This window comes from Notamacropus eugenii, chromosome 5, assembly GCF_028372415.1.
Source record: "Notamacropus eugenii isolate mMacEug1 chromosome 5, mMacEug1.pri_v2, whole genome shotgun sequence".
Lineage (NCBI taxonomy): Eukaryota > Metazoa > Chordata > Mammalia > Diprotodontia > Macropodidae > Notamacropus > Notamacropus eugenii.
The window spans coordinates 29,169,625-29,189,204 of NC_092876.1; the positions used below are offsets into that span (position 1 = coordinate 29,169,625).

At 42.3% G+C, this 19,580-nt stretch overlaps 1 protein-coding gene across 2 annotated transcripts in view; it reads left to right on the forward strand.

Moving 5' to 3' along the window:
* Positions 1-1,493: 1,493 nt before the first annotated feature.
* Positions 1,494-19,580, forward strand: part of SAE1 (SUMO1 activating enzyme subunit 1) — a 56,901-nt gene continuing 38,814 nt past the window's right edge. The window contains exons 1-2 of one of the 2 annotated variants that reach the window (XM_072608111.1): positions 1,494-1,756; positions 14,835-14,946. In XM_072608111.1, coding sequence (XP_072464212.1) covers positions 1,662-1,756; positions 14,835-14,946 — 207 coding nt within the window. In that variant the 5' untranslated portion in view covers positions 1,494-1,661. Of the gene's footprint in view, positions 1,757-1,966; positions 2,206-14,834; positions 14,947-19,580 lie in introns of those variants that run through there. The other variant, XM_072608112.1, reaches the window with a different exon arrangement.

The window sequence follows — 19,580 nt, forward strand, 5'->3', positions numbered from 1 at the left end:
CCATTGCTTGGAAGATGGGAAGTCTAACCTTCTTCAGACGCTTGGAAGCTCACAATGTCTTCTTCCAGCCTTCCACCCTAGATGAAGGGTAGGGGGTGGGGAGTAGGAGATTCGTCAGCCTCTCAGGGTTGTCCATTTTGGGGATGATTCCAGGGCTCAACTCCATTGTTGTTTTGTAGACAACGAAATTTCCTCACTTTCTGGACATGATTGTATGGCAACATCATTCCTCTTCTAAGGATTTTTTCCCCTTAAAGTCTACGATTGACTGATGGACTAAAACTAAAAACCTATAAGACAGATTGATTTCACCTGGTTAGGATACCAAGGCATTTTATCACTTACTTCCCTCCTTATACAGATATTTCATCTTAACAGAATGGAAGGTCCTTTAGGAGGATAACAGCTGTACCCTTGTGCTTAGAAGGTACTTACTTCGTGTTTCTTTAAACTTAGTTTCAGATCCTGAGTCTACCATTTGCTATCCATATGACCTTGGGTAAATCACTTACTTCCCTGTGCCTCATTCCCCTCATTTGTAAAATGAAGGAGGTTATATTCCATGATCTCAAAGATCCCTTCCAGCTCTAAACTGGAAGCAATTGGGAGGAAATGGCTTTGGGGGCAGCTGGGTGGCACAGGGGATAGAGCTCCAGACTCACAATCAGGAAGACCTGAGTTCACATATGACCTCTCACCCTTACTAGCTGCATGACCCTGGACAAGTTGCTTCAAGTGCTGTCTGCCTCAGTTTTATCATTTTGTAAAATGAAAAGGACATAGCAAACCACTCCAGCATCTCACCCAAGAAAACCCCAAATAGGGTCAGGATGAGTCAACCTTGACAATTCTTGCAAGGATGGTTTTGTGCACAAGGAGCCTTTCCCTGTCCTCCTAAGCTCCTCCTCAGGAGACTTTGGATTCTGGCTTTGTATCCCAGGCCTCCCTGAAGTGCTCGGCATACAGTAAGCACTTAATAAGTGCTGGCCTGATTGGATTTCTCTGGGAGTGTACATGGTTAGTGGTGGTATGGCAGGGTCAAAGACCGGTGTCCTTTCTAGAGCCCTGGAGTTGGAGTCAAGACTAGGACTCGAATCTTGCCTCAGGACACTAACTGTGTGACCCTAGGCAAGGCACTCTTCGTGCCTCAGTTGCTGCATCTGTAAAAGGGGGCAGGCTGGACCTAGAAACGGATGGGTCAAAATCTATGATCCCTCGGCTTTGGGGATGGAGCGCTGGGGCTGGGTCACCAATGAAACCAGGGTACCCAAGCCAGGGAGTGACCCCTGAGGGCATTGCTGGCGAGGCAGGACGCCAGTGCAAAGGCATAGAGGCGGGAGACGAATGCGTACAGCATCGCTGAGGTCGTAGTAGGAAAGTGGGGAGGGTGGTGAAGGGGTAGGGAGGGGTCCGGGGAAGGTCACGTGGCCCAGGCACACGTGCGGGCAGACGCGGGGGGAGGGGTACGGCTCAGCGCAGGCGCGGAGGCAGGCGCCTGCGCACACGTCGCCGGAGCGCGCGCGCGCGCGGCTGGGGGAGGGGTCCGGAGGGGTTGGCGGTTGGCGGCAGGTCGCGAGCCGGTGCGCCGGGAAGGAGCTGGTCGGTTAGACGCCCTGAGGGGAAGGAGGGAGGGAACGTGAGGAGCGGAGCCCAGCGGCACCATGGTGGAGAAGGAGGAGGTGGGCACCATCAGCGAGGAGGAGGCGGCTCAGTACGACCGGCAGATCCGCCTGTGGGGGCTGGAGGCACAGAAACGGTGAGGGGCGGCCGGGCGGCGGAGGGGGAGGGGCGGGGCCCGGGGCTCGGTAGAGGCAGGGCCTGGCGGGGGCGGGGCCTGGGCCCAGCCCGAGGGCGGGGCCTCGGGCGGGGCCTCGGGCGGGGCCTGGCCTCAGTGGCTGTCCTTGTGCTCCTTTCCTCCCCTTAGAGCGTGACCTCCATGAGGGCGGGTGCTTGCTTGGGCCCTTTTGTCTTTGTGCGCTCAGCCCCGGGTCTGGGGGGCGTCTGCGCTTCCAGGGGTAGAAACCGTCGGGGATTTGAGAGAAGGGGGGGTGGTTTTGGAGGGGCCCAGTCTCCGAGATGAGGCAGCCCCGTGCGCTTTGTGAACGAGCTCGGCCCCCCGAGCCGGCGAGACCTGGGTTCTTGTTCATGCTGCCCTTCTTTCAATACCTAGAGCAGTGCCTGACCTGTTATAGGTGCTTACTAAAGGTTTGTTGACTTGACTTTCTCCAGAAGCGTTCGAGTTTAGAGAATTGAACTGGGAGGGTTGGGTGTTTGAAGGGACATCAAAGAGTATTGAATTCCTCGAATAAGAGGACAAGCATTGGGGTGGAGGGACTATGAACCAGGTGCTCATATCCTAGAGAAAAGAGGGAGAATGACCAGGGGACGGTAGATAATTGTAATGATGACCTGGACAGAGTCAAAGAATCCTATTTACAGTTGGAAGGGTCTTTAGAGGCCATCCACTACCACTTCCTTATGAGACTGACTCATGAGGTTTAAGTGACTTGCCTATGGTTCCATAGATAAGAAGAGCCAGACCTTCAATTAGTACCAAGGTCCTTTGACTCCAAACCTGGCACTCTTTGCCCAGCACTGTGCTGTCTTCTAGAAATGTGTAGAATGAACCTCAGAGGAGAAGGAGATCATTGAGTACTGGTTCCAGAAGAAATCTCGAGGTTCTAGTGAGAAATAATTAAGGAGTTTTCCTCATTCTCTTTCTGGCCTTATGGGATGTGATAGAAGGCATACCCTGAACTGGAGACATTGGCCAAGGATTCTTTGTCTTAATGAAGAACCAGATTTCTATCAGTGCAATAGTTTGAAAGGAGCATGAAGGGAGAAAGGCTAAGATGATGGAAGGTTTGCTAGAGGTCTTTGGTTTTGTAAAGTCCTTAATAACTAGGGTTTTTTTCCCAGACATTTTGGAAAGCACTTTACAATTGTGCTAAAAAGGTGAGACATCTATACAGTTTTTTAAAAATTAAATTGCTTATTTTTCAGTCAATAAAAATCTAACTTTCTACCCTATTTCTGCCTCTCATTTAGAAAAAAAAGAAAAACAAAGCCTCTGTACAAACATGTATAGTTGTAACAAATAGTATAGTCAAAACAAATTCTCCCATTGTATGTGTCCAAAAAATTGTCTTTCAGTCTGCAGTCTGAATCCATCTACCTCTTTTAGGAGATGGGCAGTATGTTTCATCATGATTAGAGTTCTAAAGTCTTTCAAAAGTTATTTGTCTTAATAATGATGTATACATTGTTCTCCTGATTCTCTTTACTTAGCTCTGCATTGGATAGTCATGCTATTTGATCTTGAGAACCCACTGCTAGGCACATCCCTAAAAGTCAAAGGCAGGAAGATCCTATGTACCAGAATATTCATAACAGCACTTTATATAGTACCATGCAGTTGGAGACAAAGTGAGTGCCTATCAGTTGGAGACTGGCCAAAGGAAATGTGGACCATGAATGTCATAGATTAGTCCTTCACCTTGAGAAACAGTGATTGTAAATAGTTCAGAGAACCAGGGACAGATTGGTGTGAACAGAAGCATCAGAATGCATCAGAAACAGAAAATGTGAGATATTATCCTGATAACTTTTTGTGGACTTTTTTTCCATCATTTTTATTTCTAAATATATTCTGCTGCCCTTCCCCATGCCATTCTTTGTAAGAAAGAATACCAAAAAGAAGGGAAAAACCAAATCGACCAAACTGATGTATCAACAATCTAATATTATAGGCAGTGTTTAATTTTTCCTTTCCTTTTCTTCCTTCCTTCTTTTCTTCCTTCCTTCCTAGATTATTGCAGATTTTATTACCCTCATTTGAATTCATTTTTTCTCCTTTTTTGTTCCGGATCATGAATCGTACACAACAAAAACAACTGAACAATTATGCTTTTTAATTGGTTCTTTAGTGAATTTTTGTACTTTCTCCATTTGACCAATTCTGTTTTTTAAGGTGTTATTTTCTTCTGTGTATATATGTATGTATGTGTGTGTGTGTGTGTCCGTCCGTGTCCGTGTCCTCCTTACCAAGCTTTTGACTCTTTTTTTTTATGATTTTCTTGTATCACTCTTATGTTTTTTCCCAATTTTTCCTTTACTTCTCTTACTTGATTTCAAAAATCCTTTTTGAGCTTCCAGGAATTCTTTTAGGCATGAACCCTAATCACATTTTTCTTTGAGGCCTTGTGTGTAATTGTTTTACCTTGACTTTTTGTTGGCTTTTCTGCTTCAGAATTCATTTTGAGGTGTTATTTTAACTTTGCTCCGAGGGGAATTTGGGAGAGCTTAGGCAAGTTCCTGCCTTTGTTCCACCATCTTGGCTTTGTCCTTCCCTTGACAGTGTTTCCTGCCTCAGACCTCTACAGACAGCAGAGTGGTACATTTTTCATCTCTTCTAACACATAATTAGCCTGTTGTTGTTTTTTTAATATATTTTTATGTTGTTGTGATTACATTGTTTTCCTGGTTCTGCGTAATCAGCTCATTTTAAGTCTTCCGGTGCTTTCTAGATTTCTTCATATTTGTTGTTTCTTACCAGATAGTAATATTCTATTACATTCATGAATGTAATGTGCCACAATCTGTCTTTCATTCTCTAATCAGTGGGCATCTCCTTGACAACTTGGTAATTATAAGCCAAGTCTGGCTCCTGGGAATATTTGAGAAAATGGACACGCTGTCTTGTTTGCAGATGGGGAGATTGTGTGGTCAGATAGCATTAATATGTTTCTTGCTTTTGCTAAGTGTTTTTTTCTCTTTTAAAAAAAGTTTATGAGGGAGATAGCAGAGGGATGCATTCAGAAGTAAATGTGTAGTAAAAAATGAAAAGGTTAATCAAGAAGAAAATTTAGAAACTCTTGGAGTCAGTTAGACCTGAGTTCCAGTTTGGCCTCAATCACTTAACCTCTCACTGCCTCAGTTTCCTCATTTGTAAAACAGGAATGATAATATTAATAGCACCTATGTCTAAGGTGGTTGTGAAGGATCAATTAAGTTCACATAGGTAAAGAATTCTGCAACTTTTAAAGTGCTTTTTAAATGCTGCTGCTGAGCTATTAAAGGAGCTGTGGATTGCTGGCTACTTTAGTTTTTCATTTCTACGCTTCCAGGGAATGTGGTAGAGAGGTGTACCTTGTTTTGTGTAGATGCAGCTGTTAAGAAAAGTAAGTTACTTGTGTTTCTATCTACTCCCACCTGACCCACCATTTTGAAGATCATCTCCTAGGAGAATTCTTAGGGTGGGAGGGTGAAGGAGCTATTTCTGATGGCCTAAATTGAAATGCAGAGTAGATTTTATAATAAAAATAGAATCTCAAGTGACAGTCTAATACTGGTGAAATAGGGTCTCTGTTTTTCAGGGACACTTAGGCCTACTAAGGGCTTGCTTGGCTTGGAAGGCTAAAGTCTGTGTCACCCTTGAGTAGATTGTTTTTTAAAAAATCTTAACATTCATTGTTTTATTTTGAGTTCCAAATTCTCTCCTTCTCTTGCTCCCCTTCCCTTTCAGAAGAGTAATACCTATTATGCATATAAAGTTGAGCAAAACATAATTCTGTATTAAGTATGTAGGAAAAAAAGTCAAGAAAAATAAAGGTGAACAAAAATAGGCTTCATTCTGCTTCAGGTAGAGTGTTCTCCATGGGGAAATGTGATCCAGCTACCCGCTAGCAGCTTGCATTGAACCTCCTTTGAAAAAGTAGCCCATTCTTAGGCCAAGGCCTAGTGAGACTATTCCAAGATAAGGTCTATAGATGAATTCCAAAGGAGATGAGGTTTTAAAAAATTGAAAGTGTAGCAGGAAAAGCATTATATTCAGCTGGGAGAGACCAAGGTTAGAAGACCAGGGATGCATCCCTTAACTTTCTGAGCCTCCACTTCCTCATCTCTAAAATGGGAATAGCCATCTTTGCAGCACCTAATTACTGTGTTGGTTTGCAGAAAGGTCTTATTTCATTATTTCTCCCCTGGTTGCACTACTTGGGGACTTCTCTGACTGACTTCTTCCCCAAGCCCTCATCATTCTGTTAAGATCCCATCAGCTTTGATGTACAAACTGTCTCATCACCACCCTTTCTGATTGAAGAATGGGGCCAGATCTCCATTGAGAGAGCTGAACTTGGGCCTCTTCCTCTCCTGCCTGACTGTACTCCTCCATCTCCACCATGCCCTGGGATCTGGTTACTCCACCCTTCAGCATCCTTTTGTGAGTTGTCTTCTCCCATTAGATTGGAAACTTTTTGAGGAAAAGGACTGTCCTTTTATTTTCTGTTTGTAGCTCTAGCACAGTCCTGGGTGATAATAGGTGCTTAATGAATGTTTATTGACTCATCACTCAATGGAAACTTCTTTCCCCAAAGTTACTAGTTATCTCTTAACTAACAACCCTGATGGCTTTTTCTCAGTCTTTCACCTTTTTGGCCTCTCTGAAGGCTTTGACACTGTTCATTGCTCTCTCAGTCTAGATGCTACATTCTTTCTGAATTTTGGTGACACTGCTCTGCCTTTATACTCTTCTTACTCTCTAGCTGGACCAGCAGGAGCATCATCCATGTTATTATACTCCCTAAACATTGTCATCCCTCATGGCTTGGCCATACATCCTCTTCTCACTCAATTCCTTTTCCTTTGATACTGTCTCCACCTCCCCCAGCTTTGTCTTCTCTATGATAAAGATTCCCAGACCCAGCTCCCTAACCCCAGATTCCTTTTTAGTTCGATCCATCATTATCAGTTTCGCAGTGCACAATTTGAACTAGATGTCCTTTCTGTAAGGCATCCCAAATTCAGTCCAAAACAATTCATTCTCTCTTCTTCTCCTTCCCTGCCCTTTATCATTTTCTGAACTTCCCCATTTTCCCCAGTTAACCAGCTTGCTTTCTAATCTTAGCTGTATTGGTTTGTTTGTGCAAAAACTTCTAAAGTTAATGTAATCAAAATTGGCTGTTTCACAACCTGTAATGCTCTCTATCTCCTGCTTGTTCATATATTCATCCCTTATCCGTAGATCTGACAGGTAAAATTTTCTGTGCTCCTCTGATTTGATTATGATATACCTTTTCTGTCTAAATAATATACCAATTTGATGTCTATCTATACCTAGTTTCTGTCAAACTGCTTTCCATTTTTCCCAGAAGTTTTTTTCCAGATAGAGTTCTTGTTCTCAAAGCTTAGAACTTTGAATTTATCAAACACTAGGTTGTTGGGGTCATTTACTGCTACATACTATGTACCTAATCTATTCCACTGATCCACTGCTGCATTACTCAACTACTCTCAGATTGTTTTAATGGTTACTACTTTGTAATACAGTTTAAGATCTAGTCCAACTTAATCCCCTTTCCTTTACATCATAGTTATCTGTGGCTCCTCATGCTTCCTTACTCCATGTATCTAATCATTTGCAAAATCTTATTGGTTATGATTCAGTCTCCGTATGTCTCCCATCCTATCCTCTTCTCTACTTTTCTACTCACATGACTTCCATTCTAGTTCAGTCCGTCCTTGCCTCTGTGTGTGACTATTTATAATCACTTAAAAGATCTTCTTGCTTTAAGTCTTTCTCCCTCCAGTCGTCTTCCACATAGTTGGCAGAATATTTTGTTAAAGTACCTATCTGGCCATATTGCTTTCCTGCCCAGAACACTTCAGTGGCTTCCTATTCTTGGATCAGATGCAGACCTTTCTTTATTACTTGGCTCCAGCCTATCTTTCCAGCCTCTCCTCATGAACTCAGTGCACCAGCCAAACAGGCCTTCTTGCTGTTCCTCACACACAAGGGTGTTATTTGACTGGCATTGAGTGCTGGAGTGGAAATGATGAGGACTTTGGGGGGAAGTGACTTCCCCCTCCGACAGTTTGTTATAGATAATAAGGGAAATCCAGGAGGAGTCTGACATGTGCCCAAGATTCTGGAAAGCAACTTTGCTGGGATTCAGAGGAAGGACAAATAGAATCCTGTTTTTTAAATGAGGGTTGGATTGGAAGGAAAGCTTTCCAACATTGAGATCATTGTGTGGAGGAGTAGTAGGAGCTTTGAGTGAAAGCAGATGACAAAGGGCATTGAGTTAGACTTTGTCCTGTAAAGGTTATGGGGCAAAGGGACACACACACACACACACACACACACACACACACACACACACAGAGTTGGAGGCTCTTTTGGGTGTTTCAGTGATATGATCAGAGAAGTTTTTGGGGGCAGTACCTCTGTCAGTGGTATCCAGCATGCATTGGATGCTACCGAGGCTCAAGGCTATGTGGACCAGTGGCTGATGCCTGAGGGTCTGCATTCAAGTCTCAGCTTTGCCACTTCAGCAACTTCCTTACCTTTTCTTGCCCTTGATGTTTTTATTGTTTAATTTTCTCAAAATGTTTTATTGATGCTCTTTTCTTTCTTACTCTTAGTTCCAATGATCTTTCTCTCCTAAAGGTTAGGCAAAACATCAACATCCTGACCCTTTTGGACCCAGTATGTTTAATTCTGCACCTGTGGTCTGCCACCTCTTCTGTAGTCACAGCTGGTACTGTGTTGAGCTCAGTTCTAAAGACGTTTACTATTTTTTTGGAAATAGTTCTTCAAATTCTTTTGGCTTCATTGGTTCATAGATATCTCCCCAGGTTTTTCTGAATTCCTCATATTATTTCTTTATGATGATATATGTATTTTTTCTTTTTAAAAAATATATTGTTTCGATTACCAAGATCTGCCTTAACCACCCTCTCACTCCCCGTTAAGAACACAAGACAAACAAAATCCATCACACATATTATTCAGTCAGAACATGTTTATGTGCCAGGCACTGTACTAAGCCCTGGAGATAAAGTGTCAGAAGACAGTCCTTTCCTCAAGGAGCTTACCATCTGATGGGGGAATCAACATGGAAACAAACACATAGACATCAAACTATGTACAGGATAAATAATAAGTAATTACTGGAAGACACTAGAATGAAGAGGGGTTGGGGAAGACTTGCTGTAAAAGAGGATAGTTTAGTTGGGGGGTCAGTAGTCAGAGCAGAGAAGGGACAGAGCTCCATTCAGGGGGCAGGCAGAGTGAATGCCTGGAGCTGGAAGATGGAGGGTCTTGTTTGTGCAACAGCCAGGAGGCCAATGTCACTAGATCAAAGAGGACATGATGGAGAAGTGAGGTGTGAGAAGGCTGGAAAGGTAGGAGGGAGGGGGCAGGTGAGGAAGGGCTTTGAAGGCCAAATAGAACATTTTTGTATTTGCTCCTGACGGCAATAGAGAGCCCCTGGAGTTTATGGAGTTAGGGGATGACATGATCAGACCTGCACTTTAGGACAATCCCTTTGGTGGCTGAATGAGGGTGGATTGGAGTGGGGAAAGACTTGAGGCCTGCAGAGGCCCCAGCAGCTACTGCAGTGATCTGGCATGAGGGGATGAGGGCCTGCACCAGGGTAGGGGCCAGATCACTGGGGAGACCTGCAGAAGTGAGGGACAGCTGGCCTTGATAACAGCTTAGATGTGCCTGTGGGTGAGAGATAGTGAGAAGTCTAGGATCATTCCTAGGTTGGGAACCTGAGGAACTGGAACTGGGAGGATGATAAGGAAGGTTTAGGGGGAAAGAGAAAGAGTTCTGTTGTGGACATGCTGAATTTGAGATGTCCATGAGACATTTAGTTTGTGATGTCTTATGGTAGCTGGGAATGCAAAATAGAAGGTCAGCAGAGAGGGTGGGGCAGGGAAGGTAGATCTGGGAATCATGCGTAGTCAGTCAAAACAAATGTTCACTTTGGCAGTGTCTTAAAAAATATTTGTCTCATTCACCTTTCTAAGGAATGTGGGTAGCATGTTTCATGTTTAGTCTCTGGAATCCTGGTTGGTTATTGTTGGGGGTGTAAGCTCAGCTTTCATGTGGACAGTCTCAGGCAGGTAAAAGTGAGGACCTCTAAACCTCAGAGTTCTCATGAGGCCCCCCAGGGAACAGCTGGGAATTGAGGCGTGAAACGCGGTCTATCTTGTGCATTTCCGCCTCTTCTCAGTGGGAAACTTGCTGGGGAGAGCATCCCACCCTTGAGATTGGTCCGTGGTCTGAGCACACCTGTTGTTAATTAGCTAGGTGCTGAGAGCACGCATGGTATTCACGTGCAAACTATGCGGCGGGAGAGCTTAAGTAGGGACAGGAAAGCCTGAAGGCCCTCTTCTGGATGTGGGGTCCCCTCTGGGGGCTCTTCTTGCTGCGGGGCCCTTGAAGGGAAGAGGGTCCCTCCCTTCTTCCTCTCCCATCGTCTTGCTGTATGATCCTTGCCCCTTGGGAGGAGGAGGATTCCTTTCTCCTGGGGAAGAATTTCACCCTGCATATGGATATGTAACCCTGAATAAAGCCTAACCCTTGTTTGACTCTGCAAAGTCTCTTCTCTCAACACGTTTATCCGGCTGATCACCGAAGACCTGCGAGAGGTAAGAAGGGTAGCTCATCGGCCTCTAGGCCGAACAGGTTATTACTGTGATAAAAGTTCAGCACAGTGGTAGTCCATCATCCATATACTCTTAACTTGTTCATCAATTCTTTGTTTTATATAGGCATCCTTTCAGATTCCCATCCTTTGTCACCACAGAAAGATATTTTTGTACATCTTTAGAATTTGTTTTGCTTAGGTCTAATCCCTGCCTTAATCCATTCTCCCTTTAATTCCACCCCCCCTTCCAGTTTCACTGTTGACTGAAATGTATCTCTGTGCCCACCTCTGTGTGTTTGTGTGTGCATGTGCATATGTGTGCACATTCCTTTTACCACTTAAGACGAGTGAGGTGCAAGTGTCCTATCCCCTCCTTCTTGATTTTATAGATATCTCCTTGTGCACGTTGTAGAATAATTTTCCCTAACTTTCCTTTCTCTTCTTGTATCCCTCTTTCCCTCTCTCTCCATTCTTCTCTTAAGGTCATCAAGCTACAACAGAATGACTCCTAAGCCTTCTCTAATTGGACTCCCTCTATGAACCCTAATGAAGAGAGGGATCCGAGGACACAGATCTATCACTTCCCTATGTTAGAGTTATAAGCCGTCTGTGTTTAATTAGTTATTATTGTTCATTCATGTTGACCTTTCTATATTTCTCTTTACTCCTTTGTTTGAAGAAGAGTTCAAAGTTCTGTCGCTCTGATCTTTTCATCATGAATCCTTGGAAGTCCTCTGTTTCATTAAAAATCCATTTTCCCCCTGCAGCATTATACTCAGTTTTGCTAGGTAGGTTAATTGTTGACTGTAAATCCACATCCTTTACCTCCTAAGATATTATATTCCAAATTTTCTGCTCCTTTTTAGTGGTAGTTGCTAAATTGCGTGTGATCCTGACTACAGCTCCTTGGTGCTTGAATTCATTCTTTCTGGCTTCTTGCAGTATTTTGTCTTGGACTTGTAGGCTCTGGGTTTGATGTTCTTGGGAGTTCTCATTTTGAGATTTATTTTCAGAGGTAACTAGTGAATTTTCTGTTTCCATTTTGCCCCTTGGTTCTAAAAACATCTAAGAGTTTTATGATTTCTTAAAATAGAATGTTTAGGCTCCTTTTTTTTTTTTTTTGATCTTGGTGTTCCAAGGATTCTTAAATTTTTTCTCTTTGCTGTGTTTTCCAGGTCACTTGTTTTTGCTGTGCAATATGTTACATTTCCTTTTTTCTTTCATTTTTTTTCAGTTTTTTGACTTTGTTTTACCATTTCTTGTTGCCTCATTGAGTTATTGGCTTTTATTTGGTCCATTGTAATTTTCAGAGAATTTGTTGTTTGGGAAGACTTTTTACTTCTTGTGCCAAGGTGTTAATTCCCTTTCCAGTTGTCTTTTTCCTGTAGCTCTCATTTCTTTTCCAGTTTTTTCCTCAAGCACTCTCATTCCTTTTTTTTTTTTTTTTTAACTCTTGCTCCATCTCTTACAGGTATTTTAGTTGAGTTTAGATATACCTAAGTTACATTTTCTCTGAGATAGTGCTTTTGGCGGTTTTGGAGTCATTTTCTTTTGTGTTTGTGTCTTGAATGTTCCAGTAGGTCGCCATAATAGTTTTATTATTATGGAGTTCTTTTTTACTCTGTTTTTTCAAGGACTTGATATTAGGGTTGGGCTCTGCCACACTTCAAGAGGGAGAGTCTGTCCTGGTCCTGTTGCTTGAGTATTGTGTTATAATGAGATCTCAGGGACAGCCAGGACACCTGCAAGCTTTCAGTGTCCTGAAAGTGGTCTGATCTAGGGCAAAATCTGATTGTTGACCCCCTGGTCTGAGTTCTGCGAGTTCTTGGTTGTGGGTCTGAGCAAGAGTAGATCCTGTATCAGCCAGCTGGGAAATTGCTGGCTCATGATGGCAGAATTGTAGGCTTCCTTTTGGTCTGGGATTCCTGCGTTGGAGGCTACTAGATGTTGGAAGTGACAACCCTGCTTTGTTCCTGGAGTCTAAGCCCCACCATTGCTGCTGCTGGCTTCTGGCTTCTGAACTTCCTTCTTTCTCCATATACTGAACACCACTGCTGATGGGCAGGTCCTCTTCTTCCTCTGCTGTGGATCTACAAGCTCAGACTGGAGAATGGGCAACAAAGTTGCCATTTGGCACCTTTCCCTGTTGCAGGACCAGGTATGGGTCTAGGGGTGCCACAGTATGAGTCCAAGACCTCTTGTTGCCCTGAGGGACAGTGTTTCCTTGGCACTAGAGTGCCATGCACAGCATTTCTCTGATCTGACCTCTGTCATCAGTGTCTGCTGGTCTCCTAGTCTGTCTTCCCATGTTGAGCTGGGTTGGACAAAGAACTTGCTGTGACTTTTTCTGGATTTCTCCATCGGGATTCAGTTTAGTGCATTTTCTAAATCTCTTAAGCAGAGTTTATGGAGAGAAGCTCATCGCATTGCTTTCTCTCCCTCAGCTCTCTTGGCGCTCTATACCTGCAGACTAATACTTCATTAATGTTTATATCAGAGAGCCAGCCTCCACATCTCAGTGCCCCAGGCCACTCTCTGAGACTAGAAGTTGCCAAAGCCAGTCTTCATTAGAGGGAGTTTTCTATACCACTGAAATCATAGGTCTGGTCCGTGTCCCTATATTTTATCTGTTATATGTAGGTATGCGTCATTTTCTTTTACCTAATTTAAGTTCCTTAAGGATGGAAACTGTTTTACTTTTGTCTCTATATATCAGATACCTTGTAGGCACTTAATAATTGTTTGTTAAATAATTGATTATGTTAATGTCTCAGTTTGTTCAACCATTCTCCAGTTGATGGGGACCCACTTTCCTTCCAGAGCTTTGTTATTACAAGAAATATTACATGATAAAGGGTCAAAGGATATGAACAGGCAGTTTTCAGAGGAAGAAATTAAAGCTATCTATAGTCATATGAAAAAATGCTCTAAATCATTATTGATTAGAGAGATGCAAATCAAAACAAATCTGAGATACCACATCACAACTATCAGATTAGCTAACATGACAAAACAGGAAGATGATAAATGTTGGAGAAGATGTGGGAGAGTTGGAACACTAATTCATTTTTGGTGGAGCTGTGAGCTGATCCAGTCATTCATTCTGGAGAGTAATTTGGAACTGTGCCCAAGGGGTTGCAAAAATGTGCATACCCTTTGATCCAGCAGTACTGCTTCTAGGACTGTATCCCAAAGAGATCATAAAAATGGGAAAGGGTCCCACATGTACAAAAATATTTATAGCAGCTCTCTTTGTGGTGGCCAAAAACTGGAAATCGAGGGGATGCCCATCAATTGGGGAATGGCTGACCAAGTTGTAGTATATGAATATAATGAAATACTATTGTTCTATAAGAAATGAAGAACAGGAAGACTTCAGAGAAGCCTGGAAGAACTTACATGAACTGATGCTGAGTGAAAGGAGCAGAATCAGGAGAACTTTGTGCACAGCAACAACCACAGTGTGTGAGGAATTTTTCTGGTAGATTTAGTCCTTCACAGCAATGCAAAGACCTAAAAAATTCCCAATGCACTCTTGAGGCAAAACACCTTCCACATCCAGAGAAAGAACTATGGAATTGAATCACAGAATGAAGCAGACCATTTTCTCTTGTGTTAGGTTTTGTTTTGTTTTATGGTTTCTCCCATTCATTTTAATTGTTCTATGCAACATGACTAAGGTGAAAATGTATTTAATAAGAATGTGTGTGTAGAACCTATAAAAGATTGCACGCTGTCTCAGAGAGGGAGTGGGGAAGGAGCGGGAGAGAGGACAAAAAATCTAAGATATGGGAAAAAATATTTTTTAAAAAAAGAATTAAAAAAAATTTAAAAATATTACAGTTATTTTTTTTGTTAATATGGAACTTTTCCTTTTGTTTTTTTACTTCCTTGAAGATATATACCTAATAACTGGGTTAAAGCGTATGTATAGCTGAGTGACTTTTCTAGGTTAATTCCAGATTGTGTTTTTGGATGGTTTGGACCTTGGTTTCATCCACTGTTAAAATGAGGAGTTGACTTAGGTGATCTCTGAGGTTCCCTCAAAGGTTCCAGCTTTAAAACTTTGATTGTGATCTGCTGCTGATGATGATATAGAAGCCATTCCTGTTCAGATCCAGAGAGGCCACGCTAGATAATGAAAAGAGTACTAGGTTTGGGGCCCAAGGAGCCTATTGGGGGACAGATCCCGTCAGCTCTCAAAGCCTCCTGTCAAGTCATCCAGAAATTCAGGCTTTTGGAAGGTCATTTCACCGTGGAATCTCAGCGTCTTAATGACTCCTGGAAGACCTTCCAGCTGGGGGATCCTTTCTGAAAATCCAGCACATCCAGCCATTCCAGAAATTTGTGATAGCAGCTCATGGTCTTTCTATAATTGGTGGTGTGTCTCTGTTACAGGTTGCGGGCCTCTCGGGTTCTTCTTGTTGGAATGAAAGGTTTGGGCGCAGAAGTTGCAAAGAATCTCATTTTAGCAGGTGTGAAAGGACTGACCATGATGGATCATCAGAAGGTGAAATTCCATTTTTATTAATCTGCTTATCACTCTCATCCACCTTACCCCAGCCAAGATTTCATAGGTCAGGTGGAATAGGATGCTAGTCTGTATGTGAGTGTGAGTGGTGGGACAGAGGGGGAGGTTGTAGTGCTGCCAGTTACATACAGTGTGGGTGACCTTGTGCTCTACACCTCATTAGAGTCTTTTACTCTTTATTTTTGTTTTTAAATAATTATGCTTTATTTTAACATTAATTTTTTAAAATTTTGAGTTCCCTGCCCTCCACCTTCTTCTAGCCCCTTTCCCCAGCCATTGAGAAGGCTAGCACTATGATATCATTGATACATGTGAAGTTATACAAAACATATTTCCATATTAGCCATGTTGCTCCCCCACCCCCCAGAAAAACCAAGAAAAGGCAAGAAAAGTAAAGTGAAAAAGTCTGTTTTAGTTTGCCCTCAGAGGCCATTGGTTCTCTCTCTGGAGGTAAATAGCATTTTCCATCATGGGTCCTTTGGGATTCTCCAGATCATTGTCTTGATCAGAATATTTTAAGTCATTCACAACTGATCATCATTGCAGTATTTCTGTTACTATGTACTGTGTTCTCCTGGTTTTGCTTACTTTTCTTTGCATAAATTCATAAAAGTTCCCAGGTTTTTTGCAAACTCCTCATTATTTCTTATAGCACAGTAGTATTCCGTCACAATCATATACCCCACCTTGTTCAGCCATTCCCCAGTTGATGGGCATCCCCTCAGTTTCCAATTCTACGGTGCCACAAAAGAGCTACTATAATTATTTTTGTACAAAATATACCTTTTCCCTTTTCTTTGTTCCCTTTGGGATACAGACCTAGCAGTGGTATTGCTGGGTAAAGGGTATGCAGATTTATGTCCCTTGGAACCTTTAAAAGTTTGTATCACTGGGAGCCATTATTTTTAGTCAGCATCTTTCTTAAGTCAGATAGTATCTCGAACTTGGATTGCTGTTTCCTTGTCTTGGACATCTGAGTCACTCACTGTGAAGGATGTAGACTTCATTCTAAAGGTGAATCTGTCCTTCCAGAAAGAGAGGAAGTGTTTTATTTGTGTTTAGGCAGTTGAAATAGCTGACTTTAATTTGATGTCTGGCCCCTGGCAATTGCTTAATAATGCTTGTTGACTGACTGACTAACTGAAGTGTAGGCAGAGAGACGTCTAGGGATTGACAGAGTTGGAGAATTGGCTTCAGAGCTGTAGTGAAATTAAGCAGTGAAAAAATCATAACAAAATTCATCTAGAAGAACAAAAGGTCAAGGATATTAAGGGAATCAGTGAAAAAAAATGTGAAGGACAGTAGCCAAAGCCAGATCTCAAATGAAATCATAACGTGGTCGTTATCAAAACGATCTGGTACTGCCTAAGAAATATGGCGGTGGATCAGTGGGGTAGATTAGGCACACAGTATACAGCAGTAAATGACCATGGTCATGTAGTATTTGACAAACCCAAAGATCTAAGACTTTGGGACAAGAAATCACTACTAGACAAAAATTGCAAGGAAACTGGAAAGCAGTTTGGGAGAAAGGTATAGACTAACATTTCACAGCTTATAATGATTATCTCAAGATCAAAATGTGTACATGATTTAGCCATAATTATATTATAAGCAGATTAGGAGAACATTTTACCTGTCAAAATTTATGAATAAGAGAAGAATTTATGACCAAACGAGATAGAGAGGATCATGGAATATAAAAATAGATAATTTTGATTATATCATGTTAAAACATTTTTGTACAAATAAAACCAGCGCAGCCAAAATTAGAAGAAAAGCAGAAAACTGGGAGGGGCAGAAATTTACAAGAAGTTCCTCTGATAAAAACTTTCTCAAATATATAGAGAATTGAGTCAAATTTATAAGAATGAGTCATTCCCTAATTGATAAATGCTCAAAGAATATGAATGCCTGTTCAGTTTTCAGAAGAAGAAATCAAAGCTATCCATAATCATAGGAGAAAATGCTCTAAATTACTACTGATTAAAGAAATGAGATTAAAACAACTCTGAGGTACCATCTCACACTTATCAGATTAGTAATATGACAGAAAAAGAAAATGACGAATGTTGGAGGGGGTGTGTAAAAATTGGGATGCTATTGAACTGTTTGTGGAGTTGTGAACTGATCTAGCCATTCTGGAGAGTATTTTGGAACTATGCCCAAAGGGCTAAAAAACCATACCCTTTACCCATCAATACTACTGCTAGGTCTGTATCTCAAAGAGAGCAAAGAAAAAGGAAAAGGAGCCATATGTTCAAAAGAGTTGGAAGTTGAGGAGATATCCATCATTTGGGGAATGGCTGAATGAGTTGTGGAATATGATTGTGAAGGAGTACTACTGTGCTGTAAGAAATGAATGAGCAGTATACTTTCAGAAAAACCTGGAAAGACTTGTCTACATGAAACTATTGCAGAGTGAGATGAACAGAAGCAGGGGAGCATATTGTGCACAGTAACAGCAATATTGTATGATGATGAACTGAGAATGACTTAGTTCTCTGCAGTGCAATGATCCAAGACAGTTCCAAAGGGCTTATGATGAAAAATGCCATCCAACTCCAGAGAAAGAACCAGTGGAGTCCAAGTGCAGATTGAAGTAATCCAAGACCTTAGGAGCTATGATTCTGTGTCCTCCATAGTAGACCAGCTACTGATCACGAGAAAAAAGAAGTAAATTTCCTATCTTGCTAAAGCTCGTTTTCATTATGACATTCCCTTGCTCTGCACAAAACCTTTACTTTTCCCCTGAATACAAGTGAAATGCCTTCCATCTGTGGATTGTCTCCAGTTTATCCTGTGTATATGATGTTTGTCCATAGGTGTTTTCACTCTTTCCTTCACTCTTTAATTTATAAGCTACTGCAGAGAAGGGTCTATATTTTGTTTCTCTTTGTATCCCCAGAACTTTGCATATGCCTCAGAAATTGTTATTCAGTTATTTCATTTGTGTCAACTCTTCGTGATCCTATTTGGGGTTCTCTTGGCAAAGATATTGAAGTGTTTGCCATTTCCTTCTTATCATTTACAAATGAGGAGACTGAGGCAAACTAGGTTAGGTGACATGCTTGGGGTCACACAGGAGTAAATATTCTGAGGCCAGATTTGAATTCGAGAAGACAGTCTTCCTGACTCTAGGCCAGGCACTCTATCCACTGCACTACCTAGTTTCCTACCTCACAAATAGTAGGCATTTTTTTTTTTAAAACACTGCAACAAGGTAATCTCTATTTACAGAAGAATGATTTAAAGATATGCTTTTTTTTTTTTACAAATAGATATAGAACAAGAACTGTCCAGTTTTTTAAAAACTGTTTGCATATTTATCTTCAGGGTTTCCACCCTACATTATTAAAATCCTCCTGACAGGCTATATCACAGTCATGAAAATTTGACCTTTTTTTTAAGGCAGTCAGGATTAGGTGACTTGCTCAGGATCACTTGCCCAGCTAGTGTGTCTGAGGCTGGATTTGAACTCGAGTCCTTCTGACTCCAGGGCCAGTGCTCTATCCACTGCACCACCTAGCTACCCCCAATAAATGATTGTTGACTCTGGAACATTGATCATGAGATTGTGGTTTCCAACTTTGGAGGCAGCCTTATACATTACAGAAGGAAGGAGCTCCTGGATCCCTCTGTTAGGGTTGACTGCACTATGGAAGGTGTTCCATATAACTCCTATAACACTGTAGGAGGGAGGGGATGCCCACTACCAGCAGAATGACTCAGGCCATGTGTTGGCTTGGCAGGGATTAGGGACCAGGAAGGAGTTTTTGCATGGTGCAGAGGCTGAGGTAAGAGTCAGGTGGTTAAGTAGTCCTATAAAATATTTCATTTTTTGATATTTTTAAATGTATGGCTCTTGGGAGAGTTTGATAGCAGTTGTGGTTTGGTGCCTCATGTCTTGGGTCTTGATCAATATCTGATTATGGGAGTTTTGTGTTGTGAATATTTCTTTTATGTGGGGAGAAAATCAATGAAGATCCTATATTTAGAGTTGTGAGGGGCCTCAGAGGATGTTTCGTTTTATAGTTGGAGAAACTGAGGCCTGCCCTGCCCAGGAAAACAAGGCTCAGTGGATTGAACCCCAGGGCCCTCATCCCTGAGCCAGGTTCAGGTTGCTTCCTCACCCCCTTGGACTCTTCCTGAGGCCCTCTGTCTTCCTCTGGCCCCAAGCGAAAGGAGTGTAGATCCAGCCTCACACATGCACCAGTTGGGTAACCCTGGGCCAGTCACTTCACCCTGTCTGCCTTAATGCTCTGGAGGAGATGGCCTACCTCTCAGACGCTACTGAACAACCACACAGACAGCTTGAGCTCTTCCTCGTTGACTCTGGGAAGACTTCTCTTATTAGCCCATCCCCTTAGGGGTCATTCTTGAAAGAGTCCAGTGGCACCTATAGTCAGTAGCCTACATTGTGGTGTTTATCATAGGCTATATGGGTCCCAGCTTCTAGTGCCCCACTTAACCAGTGCTTGTTGATTGACTGATATGTAGACCTTCTTTCATTGTTCCTCAAGATGTTAGTTTTCTGTAGCTAGACTGTGAGCTGAAGAGCAGAGGCTTTGTCCAATTGCTGGACATTTGGCCTTTTGCTTTTAAGCCTTGTT